Source organism: Phyllobates terribilis, unplaced genomic scaffold (assembly GCF_046119375.1).
Source record: "Phyllobates terribilis strain yellow unplaced genomic scaffold, ASM4611937v1 Scaffold_8__6_contigs__length_399053987, whole genome shotgun sequence".
Taxonomy (NCBI): domain Eukaryota; kingdom Metazoa; phylum Chordata; class Amphibia; order Anura; family Dendrobatidae; genus Phyllobates; species Phyllobates terribilis.
Window position 1 is genome coordinate 359,318,696 of NW_027362768.1, and position 19,605 is coordinate 359,338,300.

A 19,605-nucleotide genomic window follows, 5' to 3' on the forward strand; every position below is an offset into this window, starting at 1 on the left:
TAATGCTCCCTCTAGTGGTGGGCTTTAGTTAACTTGATTTTCCAACAGTCCATTCTGATTTTCAAGGTAACCAAAATGTAAAGAGAACCAAACATTATATAAAAAGACATGCAGACAGGAAGTGAGGAGGATAAAAAAAAGAAACTTTTTTTTAATAATCAAATACATTTTCAAACAGATTTATGACGGGGAAAGTCAATTCGCTCTCAGTGATAACAAACTTCCGAAATCTCCATGGCGAGTTCCAAACATTCGCTTGATTCTTGGCAAATGTCGAATATTCCGCAGTCAAAGTCACAGCTGCAGTTGCAGTCATTATTAGGTTGCTCCTCGTCGGAGGTGTGGTGGTACCTGTTAGATGGGCAGCACAGGGTGGTCACCATATTCTCGCACACATTAGGTAACATAAGCAGGAAATCACAGAAGTGGCAGAACAAGCAGGCCAGGATTAGAGATGCACATTCCCCTGTAAGGAATAGCATACAACTACATGTATTAACGGTGATCTTACACGGATATAGCATACAGTAAATATTTAAAGGGCATGTCCATTTAAAAAAAAAACAATGGGACCCATGTAATCTCTCCAAGGAAGGAATCATAATACATGCTATTTTTTTTTTGCATAATGACTTACACTAGGTGGCGGTATTGCGTTCCAACAATTGACATTGGCCCAAAAAGTTGAATAATTATTTTTCATTGAGGTTTTCCTTTCATAGTTACAGTATTTATGGCATGTTCAGAAGGCTAAGTCCTAAATAGCTTTAGGAGTCTCACTGTAAAAAAAAACGGAATTTGACTTGCTTTTGCCCATTGAAATGAATGGATTCATTCCCGTGCTTGTCTCTCTCCCATGAAATCTACGGAACAAGACCCTTTGATAATGCACACACCTAAGAAATAGAGATGAGCAAATCTTGCAAACTGAGGTCTTTCCTCAGCTGTGACATCATCTATTATGAATAGTGGCTCCTGTACATACACACGTGGTCAAAATTGTTAGTACCCCTCGTTTGATGAAAGAAAAACCCACAATGGTCACAGAAATAACTTGAATCTGACAAAAGTAATAATAATTTAAAAATCTATGAAAATGAACAAATGAAAGTCAGACATTGCTTTTCAACCCTGATTCCATAGAATTTTGAAAAAAATTAAACTCATGAAATCGGCCTGGACAGAAATGATGGTACCCCTGAAAATAATGCAACAAAAGGGACATGTTAAATCAAGTTGTGTCCACTAATTAGCATCACAGGTGTCTACAATCTTGTAATCAGTCAGTGGGCCAGTATATAGGCCTACAGATACTCACTGTGCTGTTTGGTGACATGGTGTGTACCACACTCAACATGGACCAAAGGAAGCAAAGGAAAGAGTTGTCTCAGGAGATTAGAAAGAAAATTATAGACAAGCATTTTAAAGGTAAAGGTTATAAGACCATCTCCAAGCAGCTTGATGTTCCTGTGACTACAGTTGCATATATTATTTAGAAATTTAAGATCCATGGGACTGTAGCCAACCTCCCTGGACGTGGCCACAGGAGGAAAATTGCTGACAAATCAAAGAGACGGATAATACGTATGGCAACAAAAGAGCCCAGGAAAACTTCTAAAGAGATTAAAGGTGAACTTCAAGCTCAAGGAACATCAGTGTCAGAACGCACCATCCGTCGTCGTTTGATCCAAAGTGGACTTCATGGGAGACGACCAAGGAGAACACCATTGTTGAAAAAAAATCATAAAAAAGCCAGACTGGAATTTTCCAAACTACATGTTGACAAGCCACAAAGCTTCTGGGAGAATGTCCTATGGACAGATGAGACAAAAATGGAAGTTTTTGGCAAGGCACATCAGTTCTATGTTCACAGACGGAAAAATGAAGCATATCAAGAAAAGAACACTGTCCCTACTGTGAAACATGGTGGAGGCTCTGTTATGTTCTGGGGCTGTTTTGCTGCATCTGGCACAGGGTGTCTTGAATCTGTGCAGGGTACAATGAAATCTCAAGACTATCAAAGGATTCTAGAGAGAAATGTGCTGTCCAGTGTCAGAAAGCTTGGTCTCAGTCGCAGGTCATGGGTCTTGTAACAGTATAATGACCCAAAACACACAGCTAAAAACACCCAAGAATGGCTAAGAGGAAAACATTGGACTATTCTGAAGTGGCTTCTATGAGCCCTGACCTAAATCCTATTGAGCATCTTTGGAAAGATCTGAAACAGTCTGGAAAAGGCAACCTTCACACACGAGACAGCTGGAGCAGTTTGCTCATGAGGAGTGGGCCAAAATACCTGTCGAGAGGTGCAGAAGTCTCATTGACAGTTACAGGAATCGTTTGATTGCAGTGATTGCTTCAAAAGGTCGCTCAATTAAGTTAAGAAGAACCATCATTTCTGTCCAGGCCGATTTCATGAGGTTAATATTTTTTTTAAATTCTGTGGAAGCAGAAAAGCAATGTCTGACTGTCATTTGTTCATTTTCATAGATTTTTAATTTATTATTACTTTTGTCAGATTCAAGTTATTTCTGTGACCATTGTGGGTTTTTCTTTCATTAAACGAGTGGTACCAATGATTTTGACCACGTGTGTAGAGATGATATCAGTCATTGTATAGGAGGAGGAGGTGAGCTGTGACATCACCTATTCTGAATGGTGGATCCTGCGTTATCTACTGTATATAAAGGAGTTATCAGTCATTGTACAGGAGGAAGAGGTGAGCTGTGACATCTATTGTGAATGGTGGATCCTGTGTTATCTCCTGTATATGGAGGTGTTATCAGTCATTGTACAGGATGAGGAGGAGGAGGTGAGCAGTGACAAAAAACAAACATAGCCAAATTGAAAAAAAAAAGTAAAATAAATGTAACACATGAGCATGATTTAAACAAGAGGTCATTTTCTGATAATAGCTTCTCTTTAAATGCACAAAATGGGAATATCCCTTTAAAACGGTTGTTTGGGATTAGCATAGGTCAACAAAATCAGAATGAAGGAAACTGATGTGACCCTACATACTCTGACACTGTCCAATCAGTGCAGCCGGTGTATAGGGACACACCTCTTTGACTAGGAGAATGGTAAGTTTATTACCTTATTTTTTGGACCATAAGACGCACTTTTTTCCCCCCAAATTTGGAAGGAAAATGGGGGTGCGCACTTTACCGGTGGTGGTGGAGCGGGGATCGCAGGCTCCTTCGGCGGCGGCAGAGGTGAGATGCGGCTGGAGCCGGGGTACCTGTGCTGGTGTCGGGCGGTGAGGCAGAGGATCCGGGGCCTGTGTCGGGAGGTGAGGCAGAGGAGCTGGGGCCTCTGCCGGGCTGTGAGTGGTTTCCAGCGATGCAGCAGAGCAGCGTGTGCAGCTTTCGGTGGCCGCGGCCATCCTCCAGAGGCCGAGATCCACAGAAAAATGGCTGCCGGAGCCGGCGCATGCACCGACCGGGAGCTCCGACGGCCATTTTCCTGTAGATCTCAGCCTCAGGAAGATGGCCGCGGCCACCGAAAGCTGCACACGCTGCTCTGCCGCATCGCTGGAAACCACTCACAGCCGGACAGAGGCCCCAGCTCCTCTGCCTCACCGCCGGACGCCACTCACAGCCGGGCAACAGGCCCCGGCTCCGGCTTCTCTGCTTCACTGCCATACGCCGCTCACAGGTCCAGTCCACAGGCCCCAGGTCAGTCCACAGGCCCCAGACCCCAGGTCAGTCCACAGGCCCCTGACCCCAGGTCAGTCCACAGGCCCCAGACCCCAGGTCAGTCCCCAGGCCCCAACCAGACACCGGCATCTCACCTCTTCTGCTGCCGCAAGGTTCCTGAGGCAGGGAATGGAGGGACCTGCAATCCTGCTCCACCATCACCGCAACTCACAGCTGCTGGAGCACCGGCTTCCTGTATCCAGGGTCCGCAGCATTTCTCCACATCTGCCGGGCCGGTTTCCTGAAGGACCCTGCCTCTTGCTCCACCACCCCTCAGGTAAGAGACCTAATCAGACTATAAGACGGACCCCATCTTATAAAAAATATTTTTTTCCTATTTTCCACCCCAAAATTTGGGGTGCGTCTTATGGTCCGGTGCGTCTTATAGTCCGAAAAATACGGTAATTCCTTTCCAGGAGGACTAAGGGAGGACATTTCTCTTTGTGGAGAGAGCCAAGCTGGCATAAGGAGATTTACAAGCCTTGCTGGGAACTTGAATATCAATTAGCTCCTTCAGAGAGAAAGATATTTATATTTCCAGGAGGAATAACAGAGGAACATAACAACACTGAATTCTAAGAGAAGATGTTCCAGAATCGTTTTATCATAAGGAACTCAAGTATTTTCTAAAACAGACATGTCAGGACAGGAGACGGGTCCATTGTATGATCAAAAGAAGAACTTTGACAAGTTCTCGAAGGTGAGATATCTGCAGGTTCTATTATTAATATACATCCTTGCATTAAATTTGGATGCATCGGGAGAGTCCCTGTCCCCGGGGAATTTGAGACAGAATAGATCATCTTAAGATTTTACATTTTTATTTTGCATCGGGACCCACCAACAAGACTCAATGTTTTAATAATAGCATTGCGGCACGCAGAGTTGTGATGGGTTGCAGAGATGCTTTTAAATCCTCATCAAGCCATACAGCATGAACTTTACTAATGGATGCAGCGCTTTTTTTTTATAAAATCTGCATATGTGCGCCTTTTTAGCTTGTTTTTAGAGTGGAAGAAGAGATAAATAATTGATCATGACAATTAAGCATCTATGCATTTCCATATCTGGTGAGAAAATAAGTTTACCGCGAAGAGTGATAAAAAAAACTAAAAAAAAGTTCATGATCTTCTCCTTCCCTTAGGAAATTCAAGTTATGGGTATCAGTTTTGAAAAATAGCAAACGTTGCTAAAAGAGCACAACGTATATAAGAAAATCTAGAGGTGTAAAGTTTGTGAAACATTCAGAATTTTACATGTAAATTTGACCTAAAACTACATCAGATTTTCACAAAAGTCGTAAAACAAAATAAGAACAGAATCATCAAAAATATCAGATATTGCCATGAAAATTTTCCAATATTTACTTGTCTGTGACTGGCAAAATTATGCTAACCTTCAGCACTAGATGATAATTTGAAGGTGAAATTTGAGTCTGGTGTTCTCAATCAATGGGATGACAATCAGGTGTGAGTGGGCGACCTGTTTTATTTAAAGAACAGGGATCTATCAAAGTCTGATTTTCACAACACATGTTTGTAGAAGTGTATTATTGCACAAACAAAGAATTCAGAAGAAAAGTTGTTGATGCTCATCAAGGTTGCAAAATCATCTGTAAGGAGTTTAGACTCCACCAATCGTAGTCATACGGATTGTGTAAAAATGGATGGAATTCAAGACCGTTATTACCCTCTCAGTAGGAGTGGTCACTCGTGTATAATAGTCCAAGTTGTCACAAAGGAACCCAAGGTAACTTCTAAACAACTAAAGGCCTCTCTCACATTAGTTAATTAGCCATCAGGAGGACACTGAACAACAATGGTGTTCATAGTAGGATTGCAAGAAGAAAGCCACTGCTCTCCAAAAAGAACTTTAGCAGTTTGCTATAGATTACCTGGACAAGCCAAAAGGCTTCTGGAACAATATTTTGTAGATGGATGAGACAAACATAGAACTTTTGTCTTTTTTTAAATGAGGGATGTAATGTGTGAAGAAAGAAAAACACAGCAATACAGCATAAAAACCTCACACCATCTGTGAAGCATGGTGGATGTAGTATCATGTTTTGGGCCTATTTTGCTGCATCTGGGCCAGGATGGCTGATATCAATGGTGGAACATTGAATTCTGAATTTTACCAGCAAATTGGAAAAGAACATGTCAGAACATCTGTGCATGAGCTGAATCTCAAGAGAACGTGGGCCGTGCAGCAAGACCCAAAGCGCACAAGTCATTCTCCAAAATAATGGTTAAAGAACAGTAAATTTAAAGTTTTGGAATGACATAGTCACAGTCCTGACCTTAATCTTATACAAAAGTTGTGGAAGGACCAGACGCGATCAGTTCGTGGGAGAAAACCCACCAGCATCAACGAGTTGAAGCTGTTTTGTAGGGAGTAATGGGCTAAAAATCTTCCAAGCCGATGTACAAGACTAATCAACAATTATAGGAAATGCTGCACAAGGGGTCACACCAGACACTGAAAGCAAAGATTCACATACAGTACAGACAAAAAGTTTGGACACACCTTCTCTTTAAAGATTTTTCTGTATTTTCATGACTATGAAAATTGTACATTCACACTGAAGGCATCAAAACTATGAATTAACACATGTGGAATTATATACTTAACAAAAAAGAGTGAAACAACTGAAAATATGTCTTATATTCTAGGTTCTTCAAAGTAGCCACCTTTTGCTTTGATGACTGCTAGGAAACCACTGCTAAGGACAGGCAACAAGCAGAAGAGACCCTTTTGCCTTCACTCTTTGGTCCAGCTCACCCCAAACCATCTCGATTGGGTTCAGGTCTGGCGACTGTGGAGGCCAGGTCATCTGGCGTAGCACCTCATCGCTCTCCTTCTTGGTCAAATAGCCCTTACACAGCCTGGAGGTGTGTTTGGGGTCATTGTCCTGTTGAAAAATAAATGATGGTTCAACTAAACGCAAATCGGATGGAATAGCATGCCGCTGCAAGATGCTGTGGTAGCCATGCTGGCTCAGTATGCCTTCAATTTTGAATAAATCCCCAACAGTGTCACCAGCAAAGCACCGCCACACCATCACACCTCCTCCTCCATGCTTCACGGTGGGAACCAAGCATGTAGAGTCCATCCGTTCACATTTTCTGCGTCGCACAAAGACACGGTGGTTGGAACCAAAGATCTCAAATTTGGACTCATCAGACCAAAGCACAGATTTCCACTGGTCTAATGTCCATTCCTTGTGTTCTTTAGCCCAAACAAGTCTTGTCTGCTTGTTGCCTGTCTTTAGCATTGTTTTCCTAGCAGCTATTTTACCATGAAGGCCTGCTGCACAAAGTCTCCTCTTAACAGTTGCTGTAGAGATGTGTCTGCTGCTAGAACTCTGTGTGGCATTGACCTGGTCTCTAATCTGAGCTGCTGTTAACCTGCGATTTCTGAGGCTGGTGACTCAGATAAACTTATCCTCAGAAGCAGAGGTGACTCTTGGTCTTCCTTTCCTGGGGCGGTCCTCATGTTAGACAGTTTCTTTGTAGCGCTTGATGGTTTTTGCAACCGCACTTGGGGACACTTTCAAAGTTTGCCCAATTTTTTGGACTGACTGACCTTCATTTCTTAAAGTAATGATGGCCACTCATTTTTCTTTACTTAGCTGCTTTTTTCTTGCCATAATACAAATTCTAACAGTCTATTCAGTAGGACTATCAGCTTTGTATCCACCAGACTTCTGCACAACACAACTGATGGTCCCAACCCCATTTATAAGGCAAGAAATCCCACTTATTAAACCTGACAGGGCACACCTGTGAAGTGAAAACCATTTCCGGTGACTACCTCTTGAAGCTCATCAAGAGAATGCCAAGAGTGTGCAAAGCAGTCATCAAAGCAAAAGGTGGCTACTTTGAAGAACCTAGAATATAAGACATATTTTCTGTTGTTTCACAATTTTTTGTTAAGTATATAATTCCACATGTGTTAATTCATAGTTTTGATGCCTTCAGTGTGAATGTACAATTTTCAAAGTCATGAAAATACAGAAAAATCTTTAAATGAGAAGGTGTGTCCAAACTTTTGGTCTGTACTGTACTTTTGCCATTCACAGACGTGTGATATTGGGACAGTTTGCTTAATATTAAAAAATGGCAAAGTCTAATATTTGTTACTCATTTGTTTCATTTTGATTATTTATTTACTCTTTGGATTTATGTGAACATTTTATGTAATTTCAGGTCAAATATATGTAAAAATATGGAAAATTCTGAATTGTTCACACACTTTCAAGCACCACCATATAAGCACTGCAGAAATAACCATCATGTTCGAGATTGTTGCTTGATGGGGCCTTTTTGTAAAAGAAAAGTAGTTTCTATCGTCTAGAAAAAAAACTATGGCTGCATATTTCTGAGAGATCACTAGTGATTGTGAACTCAAGCTACAGGGCACTGAGGTCATTGATCCACTACTTTTCCTGCAGACATCTGCTTTCCACTCAAAGAGAAGTAGGTGAAATTCTGCAGATTATAGGGGATTAAAAGAAAAAAAAGGTACTGAACAAATAAAGGGATTGTCAACACTGTAACCACTGATTGGCTGCAGTGGTTACACATCTTCCCAGCTAGAAGAGGAAGCGAGGAGACTGACGGGAAACCTGAATAGTGCAACAAAGAAATGACAGGAGTTTGGAAGGTGAGTATATGTATTTTTTTTCTTTACAATGGAGGACCTTTTTTTAAGTTCAGATACTAGCCAATAGAGATGGGGGAATGTGGCAAAATTTAAATATGGCAGATTAGCTCCAATTTGGCCAGAAAATTCAATTCACATGGAATTTATTTTATGCAAAGGCAATTTGCCTTACTTTGTTTAGAGGACTGTCCAGATCCAGACTTAGAGTTATTTTTCTAATGGAATATATATTCACTGCTCCCAGTCCTTACCTCTTCTAGGTGCCACCAGTTATAGGTGCCACCAGTCCAATTTTAGGAGCCTCCTGTCTTTTTCTCAGTGCCACTAGTCATCTTCTAGGTGCCTCTTATCCTCTTCTAGGTGCCACCAGTCCTCTAGGTACCTTCTGTCCTCTTCTATGTGTCACCAGTCTTCTAGGTGCCTTCAATCCTCTTAAGTCTTCAAAGTGGTTTACAACCGCTCCAACAAAGACTAGGCTTTACAATGTCATGAGTTGGCCGCCAACTTTATTAAATTGCAAGGTGTAGTCACCATCTTAGGCACTAAAGACCACTGTGAACATGGAAAAGGAGCAGAGGCACCTGGAAGAGAAAAGAAGGCATCTAGTAGAGGACCGAAGGAACTTAGAAGAGGACAGAAGACAATTAGAAGAGGAGAGGAGGCACCTGGAAGAAGACAGGAAACATCTAGAAGAGAACAGAAGGCACCTAGAAGAGGACCGGAGACACCTAGAAGAGAACAGAAGGCACCTAGAAGAGGACTGGAGGCACCTAGAAGAGAATAGAAGGCACCTAGAAGAGGACAGGAGGCACCTAGAAGAATTTGTCTTACTTTGCCTTGAGGTCTCTCCAGATCCAGATGTGGGTTTTTTTTTCTAATAAAATATAAATTCACCTTTCCCCAGACCGTACATTTTCTAGGTGCCACCAGTCTTCTTCTAGGTGTCTTCTCTCTTATTCTAGGTACCACTTCTAGGTGCCTCCTATTCTCTTCCAGGTTTCATCAGTACTCTTCTTGGTGCCACCAGGTCCTCTTTTGCCTTTGGTAGTGGTCTTTGACACCTCTGGCGTTGACTAGGCCTTACAATGTCATGAGTTGGCCGCCAATTGCAAAGTCTAGTCAACAACATAGACACTGAAAACTATTGTGAACATTAAGGAGGACCAGATGTACATAGAAGAGGACAGGAGGCACCTTGAAAAGGACTCACAGCACCTAGACGAACACAGGAGGACTGGGTTTGGAGTTGTGTAGAAAAGAGAGCCAGAGAGAGGTGAGTATACTGTAAATTAAAATAATTAATTTTTCTACCCTTTCCCGAACCTTTAGAATTGGATGGCCACCATTATGCTCAATTTGCTGTAAGCAAATCATAAAAAATTTGGATTCTGGCAAATCCAATTTTTCTTGTAAAATTTGAAGCAAATTCACTTTACCTCTAATCTACTTGCTCATCTCTAATGGTGAACTATCTTTTGGAGGACATCAGGGTTCTGGAAAGTGTCAACTGTTACAGTATGACAGAAATAAGATAATATCAAGTCAATCAACTGGAAAAATAATCGCAATTAAACCATGAAAGGAATTGTCAAGGATTTGAAATACATAGCTCTTTTCTACTAGAAACAGCACCACCCCTACGGCACAGGCTGTTTAGGGTACTGCAGCTAATCACCATTTCACGCAATGGGACGGAGATACAATACCAGACACAGCCTTTATAAAGATGAGATGGTGCATGTTTTTCTAATCCCCTCTAATAAACCAGAAGAAGGTGAAAATTATCTGTGATCACATCATATTGGTGCGTACCTTCATTATTTGTTTGGTGAGTTGTCATCTGTTTTGCCTCTATGTAGGACAGAATTTTGCTACACTCTTCATTTGATGAATATGTAACCAGTTGCTTTCTTGGGTGGTTGCTTTCTTGGAAGGACTCATCTCCTGTGTCGGGACTTGGTGGTGGTTTATGTTTTGGAGACAACTTTTCTTTAGATTTAGATCGGTCTTCTCGGCTTCCGCTGGCAATATTCTTTTCTGAAATAGATAACTGTGGGTGGTCAAATCAACAGTTATAGATGTGGATCAACATAACATGGTTCTGTAAATGGTCCCTGACCTTTCAGACAACTTGATCTCAGGTTGCTGTCCTCTGCCTGTTGTCAGGTGTAATCCATCTTTAGCAGTAAAGATGCCAGGAGAGATTATATCTCTCTGCAGGAAGTGAGGGCAGGTCTTTGTCTCTCTACAGGAAATGAGGGTGGGTCTTTGTCTCCTACAGGTAATAAGGGCGTGTCTTTGTCTCCTACAGGATGTGAGGGCGAGTCTTTGTCTCCTACAGGAAGTGAGGGTGAGTCTTTGTCTCCTACAAGAAGTGATGGCGTGTCTTTGTCTCTGTACAGGATGTGAGAGCAGGTCTTTGTCTCTCTACAGGAAGTGAGGGCATGTCTTTGTCTCTCTACAGGAAGTGAGGATGTGTCTTTGTCTCTCTACAGGAAGTGAGGGCGTGTCTTTGTCTCTCTACAGGAAGTGAGGGTGGGTCTTTGTCTCTCTACAGGAAGTGAGGGCGTGTCTTTGTCTCTCTACAGGAAGTGAGGGCATGTCTTTGTCTCTCTACAGGAAGTGAGGGTGTGTCTTTATCTCTCTACAGGAAGTGAGGGCATGTCTTTGTCTCTCTATAGGAAGTAGGGGACGGGTCTTTGTCTCTCTACAGGAAGTGAGGGCGGGTCTTTATCTCCTACAGGAAGTGGGGGCGGGTCTTTGTCTCTCACAGGAAGTGAGGGTGGGTCTTTGTTCCTACAGGAAGTGAGGGCGGGTCTTTGTCTCCTACATGAAGTTAGGGTGGGTCTTTGTTTCCTACAGAAAGTGAGGGCGGGTCTTTGTTTCCTACAGGAAGTGAGGGTGGGTCTTTGTCTCCTATAGGAAGTGAGGGCGGGTCTTTGTCTCCTACAGGAAGTGAGGGTGGGTCTTTGTCTCCTACAGGAAGTTAGGGCAGGTCTTTGTCTCCTACAGGAAGTGAGGGTGGGTCTTTGTCTCCTATAGGAAGTGAGGGTGGTCTTTGAGTCCTGCAGGAGGTGAGGGTGGGTCTTTGTCTCCTACAGAAAGTATGGGCAGGTCTTTGTCTCCTACAGAAAGTATGGGTGGGTCTTTGTCTCCTACAGGAAGTATGAGCGAGATTTTTTTATCGACAGGAAGTGGAGAGTCTTTGTCTCTTCACAAGAAATGAGGGTTGTTCCTTATCCCTTTATCTGGCGTTAGACCCAGGGAGGGTGAGTACCTGATAAGCTTGTTTTTTTATGTACTTTACACACTTTGGGGACCACTTTGTTGAAAGAGGACAATCCCTTTAAACTAGTTGCTCATCTATCTAAATAATACAGAGGTCTAACTTTAAACTCATGGACCCCAATGCAAAATCTACAGCATACCCCTCCCCCTTGCTATCTGGACTGTGGTCTTCAAATGTAGCAGAGGGGCTCATGCATCAGGACATGGATGCTACTATTACCTCTTCACCACGGACAGAAGAGGGCCCCGTGCAATAACAATATATGGGTCTTTGCATCCCAATAGGTCATCAATTCCACCTGCTTTGGAGATGGAAATGGGCCCCCTGATCTCTTGGGCCCCTGGTTGAACCAATGTTATTTACGCCCTTCTTTGTCTGCACCATTCAGTTTCTATTTCCAAACAACACCCATATTTCTCATAAATATTTCTCTCTTCCTTCCTCACAATATTGGACAATCGCCCCCCCGACGTTCTGAGCGTATGACTGATAATAAATTATATAAAACCGGAATAATGCCATGTGTCCAAGGGCACTCAAGATTAGTGCTATCTTATGTAGGATAAGCAGCCTCCAATTACAGAAACCTTAAAGTAAATAAAAAGGATTAAACACCGCGCTCCGGCAATGTCCGTCTCCGTCCCGAAAATTGCATATTTCAGCTTTCTGACATACGAGTGCAAGGGTCAAGTTAGACACAGAACATAAATGTTTTTCTTCTTCTGCAAAGTGATATAGCCGAGTGACCTTTGATAAAACACTATGCAAAATAAGCTTCCTTCTTCCATCGATATGTGCAAATTATAGCTTTCCCAAGAATTTAAATTGACTCAAATACTTGAAAATCAATGGTCGGCTGTTATCCCCGTAATGAAAAAAAAAAGCATTTCTTAATGTACACAAGATGAAGACATTAAAATGTACATAATTTAGAAGATATGGTTCCGTCTCAGTCAGATTTTATTCCGGAGATAATTATATGTGCATATAAATATATACATTTATAATCAACACGTTAACATCTAGGAACGGTTAATGGAAACATTTACCAAATACTGTTGCGCGACGACACGGGGACATGACCATTTCCACCGACGCATAATATGTGGCGGTGTTTGCACAAAGGAAACCGAGTGTGAACGAATGTCGGACACGGTGATTACAATCGTAAACAGGTTTAACTATAAAAACATGTTAAAGTGGGAATTTTGGGGTTCCCGACTGCAGGGAGTAAAGAAATCCAAATGTAGCACCCCGAGGGTTCGGCCGCTACAGGGGTATTGCACCTCACCCAGAGGTGTGATATTCCACTCCCGGGTAAGGATGGAGTGTGGACCAGGGCTCAGTTAGCTGCATACAGCACACACACCCCATTTCCGGGGGACAGCTCAACGGTGCTCCCACGAGACAGAAGTGCAGGCACGACAGCATCTGTCCCTGGCTGGAGTGGGGAGGGGGAAGCACACCCAGTGATGTAGGAGCAGGAGGGGACGGTTTCTGGGCATAGGGAGGAGCCCATTGGTTGCAAGTCACCTGGGCTCATTCACAGAGAGGGAGGTATATAAGGTGGGCACCATCTTAGAAGGAGAGACAAGACAGTCAGAGGAGGAGAAGAGGAGAGGAGCTCAGCCAGAGAGGGCTGACAGAGAGCTGTGGCTCAGCCAGGGCCCAGCTCCACGAGGCAGGCCTAGAGTGAAGGCCAGAGCCAGAGGAGAAGGACAGTAACAGCAAGGAACAGAAAGGAAAGAAGGAAAGAAACAGAACACCAAGAGAGGCCCAGAGACACGAAGGCATAAGGAACCCCAAAGGCCCAGGAGATTGCGGGTGACGGGTTGGCAGAACAGGGTACCGGATCCCAAGTTGGTGGAGGTGACTAATCCTCAGCCAAGGACCGGCGGTCGCCATCATATCTTGGTGCGACCCCTCACTACACCTACTAGAAAGGCATACCACATAAGGTCAGGGCAGCGAGCAAGAAGCCCTCCCAGGAGAAGGCCCGAGGCAGCTGGACAAAAGTAGTGTCACTGGTGGGGCACGGCCAGAGAAAGGAGTAGAAGGGAGTCCTGTGACACACTCTGGAATTGCCTGGTGGTTGACCGAGCCCCTTGACTGGTGGACGCAGCACGGCTCGGGTGGTCCTACCTGCGCACAAGTGACCTGGATGAGAACTGTGAGTAAAGCATTTGAACTGCAACACCTTGTCTCTGTGCTTTCTCACCGCGTCGGCACTATTAGTACTGGGACGCCCGCACCATCACACCCATCCTCTACTACACTGCCCTGGGGCTGCACTCCTCCCGTGGGGAGTCACACTACCTCAGCTGCATACCCCATCAGCCCCAGCGGTCTGCCTTGCAGCGGCGGTCGGCACTGGCCGCAATCCACGGGTGGCGTAGTCGGACAATTAACTTAAAACCTTACAAATAGACTGCCACTGAATTGACCACCCTGGGCACGGGCCGGGTCATCGCCACGGAGACTACAACCCCCAGCGATCCGGCACGCACAACACAGGCCCAGGGGGCGAGTCACAAGCTCCTTTGATATTTTTTTTTCAGTACAAAACCAACCTTGATGAGATACTGTGCAGAGAATTACACCTGTAAGTGGGCAGAAATGTTGTGGAGAGTTCCCAATAACAGTGTCATAAAATATGTCGGTCATTAAAAGGGGTTTATGCATCTTAAAACATATCCACAGGATAAACCATAAATACCTTACAGGTGCCGGTTCTAGATCTCAGACGCTTACGTACAAAAATTGGAATCTAACAATAGACTAAAAATAAGTTTTGTGTTACATGTATTTTTTTTTCTTAATTTAAAAACAAAATGAGTAAAATTGCAATTTTCAGTGACCACTGGCACTTTTTTAGACTTATACTTCTTGTCCTTTCAGGAAGAATTTACGGAAGTTTCATTATCATCAGAGGCAGGATTACAATGACTGATAACACCTCTATACACAGCTGATAACACAGCATCCACTAATCACAATAGATGATGTCACAGCTCACCTCCTTCTCCTCCTGTACAATGACTGATAACACCTCTAAATACAGTAGATAACACAGGATCCACAATTCACAATAGGTGATGTCACAGCTCACTTCCTCCCACTCCTGTACTATGACTGATAATACCTCTATGCACAGCTGATAACTCAGCATCCACTAATCACAATAGGTGATGTCACAGCTCACCTTCTCCTCCTATATAATGACTGATCACACCTCTAAATACAGTAGATAACACAGGATCCACAATTCACAATAGGTGATGTCACAGCTCACTTCCTCCCCCTCCTGTACAATAACTGATAATACCTCTATGCACAGCTGATAACGCAGAATCCACTAGTCATAATAGGCGATGTCACAGCTCACCTCCACCTCCTCATGTACAATGATTGATAACACCTCTATGCGCCGCTGATAACACAGCATCCACTAATCATAATAGGTGATGTCACAGCTCACCTCCTCCCCTCCCCTCACAATGATCTTTGCACACACTCATTGAATGCTTCAATACAAAAGACAGGGTAGGAGTCTGTTCATTATGGTTGATGTACATGTGTAGTTTCCTGAAACAACAATAAGTTAGAGTAAGAAAAAAGCCCCAGTGGCCAGTGTGAAAATTGGAAAATTTCAGTTATTTTTATTTTTAACAAAAATTTTGAAATGCCCGCCAAAAACATTCATGGCCAAAATTTTTTGGAAACAATTTACATAAACAGGTATGGCATCATATCGATCCAAAGTCTCAAGTGAAACTATTACAGGATAACATACAAAGTCCTAAATTCCCAGCTCTAGAACAGCATAAATAAATAAGTAGCGCTTTGACACTTAGGTCCTGTCCAAGTTGAAACCCGTAATGATATTGACTTGCCAATACTTCATAAACCCGAGAAGACAAAGATCAATGTAAAATGAGCTAAGTTCTGTATGGTGATCACTGACTCAAGATATGAGAATTATTTCTTACTCATAATCTCAATTTTTAAAAGCCGGGTCTTGAAGAAGCCAATTTGCGGGCGAAACCCTTGATCAGGCTAAGAGATCAGTGTTTACCATGAGGTGGTCAGTTATGAAGACTATGTTTGATTTTAGTCTTTTTAAAAAAAAAGTTTGTGTATATAACTAATAAATCACTTTAATATCTTGAGTTTCTTTATATATTATTACCCACATAGGTCTAAACCCTACATTATATGAAGATTTTAGTTACCGGTGACGTATGAGGTTTGTACCTGGGCCATACAAAAGGTGGTAGCTTGTGGTTGATCGTGTGAAACTCGGCTTATTTTTTATAGAATTTTATCTTATCTGGTTTATGAAGCGTTGGTGAGTCAATACTGTAACATTTATGGGTCTCAAAGAGTTACAAACAACATGCTAGTGTGCCTCATTACCTGTGGGACTCTTCGTAAAAAAAGTAAAGTTTGTTTACGGTCAAGTATTGTATAACACGACCTATGATGGATATTATTTCTTCACCGACCACTCCGGCCATGGATCTGATCACTGGTTACTAATTTAGCTTACCTCAGTCAAGGCTTTATACCCCACGTTGCCTCCAGAGTGTTCTCCTTAACTTGTTCTTGACCACTTTTTTCCTCTAGCATTCCAGCAGATCTCTTCTTCATGGAATTCTATGGATACTCCTGTTCTACCAATAGATTGGGATCCCACTACCATTTCAAGTCACTTTTCTAGCCAAATTGAGCCAACGAAGAATATGTGGGAGCAGTAGAAAACTATGAAGCTCTTGGCCTTCTTTCGTGACTGGAGAGACTTCAGACCTTCTCAGGCTCCAGGGCTCAGTCACGGCTGCTACCTCTGCACCCCCTATAGCCACACTCCTATGAACGTAATATAAACTAGGACCTTGGATAGGGTTTCAGTAATGATGGTTAGGTGTTGTTTCTGGCAAAAGCTAAATGGACCAAGTGGTTATGGTCATGGATGGCTTTGAATAAATTGTTGACTATGGGTTAGGTAGATAGATCTACTTTTTAGAATGGTTATGTAAACCTATTGGCCTGTGGACTGACCAGTGGTGTAATTTGAAGGTCCTGAGCTCTAGTACTAAATCTTTAATAAGGTCCACACGTTGGTTGTGCCATTTATAAAACCGGAATCTTCTTATGTTTCAGAGAAGCCTCTGGGAAGCCTCAAAGAGGTTCGGTGATCGCTTCCCACCTTGGCACCCAATATGGGTACTGCCACGGGCATAATGTAGGTCAATACCATGGTCAAGCCAAGATCTGTGTGAAGGTAGGAATGGCCAGGACCTCCAATAATCACAAGCTCCAAATTGTAATGTTGACAACTTCCTGAAGTTTGACATTGATTCCGAAAGCATCTTAGGGTCGTCAAAGAAACTCCAATGAAATATTCAGGGATTTATTGTAAAATATCCACCTTTATATAAATTCTAAGTTAAAATTCTCCTTTAAATAAAATGTTTTTTTTTAGTATCTTTCTTGAGGATTTTAGTTAAAATGACAAATGTGAAGCTGCTGAAAGAAAAGCGACTTGCGGTGATTGGTCTGCCGGTGTCGCCTCGTCTTCTTGTGTCCATATATTAAATAGATGGGCAGGAAGGGTTGACAGATAGGAAATCTTTGATGATTATGGAGATTGCGGAGCTATTTACTTGCAGAGTTAATTAACAATCAATCCAAATTATCACTCGGAGCCCAGACTGCACGTCACTCCAGCTCCTCCCGAAGAATTTCTATAGAACGGAGAACGTGTAAGACAAAAGAGCGACTCTAACACCGAGATGTAAAAATGTAAAAAACAAAGTTAGTCAGCATCTTCTAATCTAAAGAAATGGATGAAATATGCAGATGGAGCAAAGAAGATTATAGATTAACAATGAAGAATATTTAGTAATTCAAGGAGTATATTTAGGTTGTGTTCACATGCCATGGTCAGAGGGCTTTTTTGCCCCATTTTCTGAAAAATTGCCACAATTTAGCAAACATTGCTTAACAAAAATGCACTTTGAGCACCCCAGAAGGGATGAGAGACAGAGCCCAACAGATCTGATGTAGGTTGATGTATATCTGAGGTGTTGTCAGTCACTGTACAAGTGGAGGAGGAGGTGAGCTGTGACATCACCTATTGTGAATGGTGGATCCTGTGTTATCTACTGTATATAGAGGTGTTATCGGTCATTGTACAGGAGGAGGAGGATGTGAGCTGTGACATCACCTATTGTGAATGGTGGATCCTGTGTTATCTACTGTATATAGAGGTGTTATCGGTCATTGTACAGGAGGAGGAGGTGAGCTGTGATATCACCTATTGTGAATGGTAGATCCTGTGTTATCCACTGTATATAGAGGTGTTATCAGTCATTGTACAGGGGGGGGGGAGGTGAGCTGTGATGTCACTTATTGTGAATGGTGGATCTTGTGTTATCTACTGTATATAGAGGTGTTATCGGTCATTGTACAGGAGAAGGTGAGCTGTGACATCAACTATTGTGAATGGTGGATCTTGTGTTATTTACTGTATATAGAGGTGTTATCAGTCATTATACAGGAGGAGGAGGAGGTGAGCTGTGACATCACCTATTGTGAATGGTGGATGCTGTGTTATCTACTGTTTATAGAGGTGTTATCAGTCATTGTACAGAAGGAGGAGGTTGTGAGCTGTGACATCACCTATTGTGAATGGTGGATGCTGTGTTATCTATTGTATATAGAGGTGTTATCAGTCATTATACAGGAGGAGGAGGAGGTGAGCTGTGACATCACCTATTGCGAATGATGGATCCTGTGTTATCTACTGTATATAAAGGTGTTATCAGTCATTGTACAGAAGGAGGAGGAGGTGAGCTGTGACATCACCTATTGCGAATGATGGATCCTGTGTTATCTACTGTATATAAAGGTGTTATCAGTCATTGTACAGAAGGAGGAGGAGGTGAGCTGTGACATCACCTATTGTGAATGGTGGATCAGCTATATATAGAAGTGTTACCTGTCATTGTAATTCTGCCTTTGATGATAAAGAAACTGCTGTAAACTCTTCCTGAAACTTCAGGAAGTTTGAGTCTAAAATAGCCCCAGTGGACAGCATAAAAATTGCAACATTACTAATTTTATTTATTTATTTTTATTTATTTCATAATAAATATCGCAATAATTTTTTGTTGTTTCAAAAATGTAAACAAAATGCACATAACCCTAAAACCCTATTTAAACAGTAGATCATTTTCTGATGACACAATCCCTTTGATGATGACGCCACTTATAATCCTCTTTCATTACAAACTGACTTTATTTAACAATATTTGCCATTATTTCATTCATTATCCTCTTCCTGATGGGTATTGTAGTACTTGACGGTTTGTAAACTTCCGTATTGTATCTCATCAATTAACAGTACAGTGTGCGCCTTTGGTGGCGAAAAAACCCAATCGATTCTCAGCCTATTTCATCCTCCCGTCTTCCCTTCTGTGCAGTTACGGTATTTCCAGATGCGTTTTGTGGGTTTGTCTGCAATCCCCTATGAATGTAATGCAGGATTTGATTGTCTGGAGAGGTGGAGAAGCTTCGGCTTGTCCTGTATAATGAGTGGTTAACATTCTTTATTTTATTTCAGGCTGCACTCCATGGATTAATAATGGCCCAAGTGCTTGGAAACACAAATGAAGCCAAATAGGCTTTTAACGAAGCATTATGTACAAATTGAAAACATTTAGTGTCAATGTTATATATGAAGCTGAAAAATAACAGCGTAATTACAAGGCAGGCTGAATGTGTCCTTACAGCAGCGACAAACACTATCAATGGTCGGCGTGCGAGCGCTACCAACGTGTCACCAATTAAGAGCATTTTAATTTTTCGACTTCGTACGGACGTGATCGCCGTGATTTAACCCCTTTTCCAATCTAGGGTTTTGTTACTTCTGATATTTTTACATCTTTATCC

The 19,605-nt window shown here is 42.4% G+C and overlaps 1 protein-coding gene across 1 annotated transcript in view; it reads right to left on the reverse strand.

Annotated features, from left to right (window-relative positions):
* Nucleotides 1–206: 206 nt before the first annotated feature.
* Nucleotides 207–19,605, reverse strand: part of MDFIC2 (MyoD family inhibitor domain containing 2) — a 66,665-nt gene continuing 47,266 nt past the window's right edge. Inside the window, exons 3-4 of the mRNA XM_073645299.1 lie at nucleotides 10,176–10,400; nucleotides 207–466 (exon numbers count right to left, since the gene is read on the reverse strand). Coding sequence (XP_073501400.1) covers nucleotides 207–466; nucleotides 10,176–10,400 — 485 coding nt within the window. The remainder of the gene's footprint in view (nucleotides 467–10,175; nucleotides 10,401–19,605) is intronic.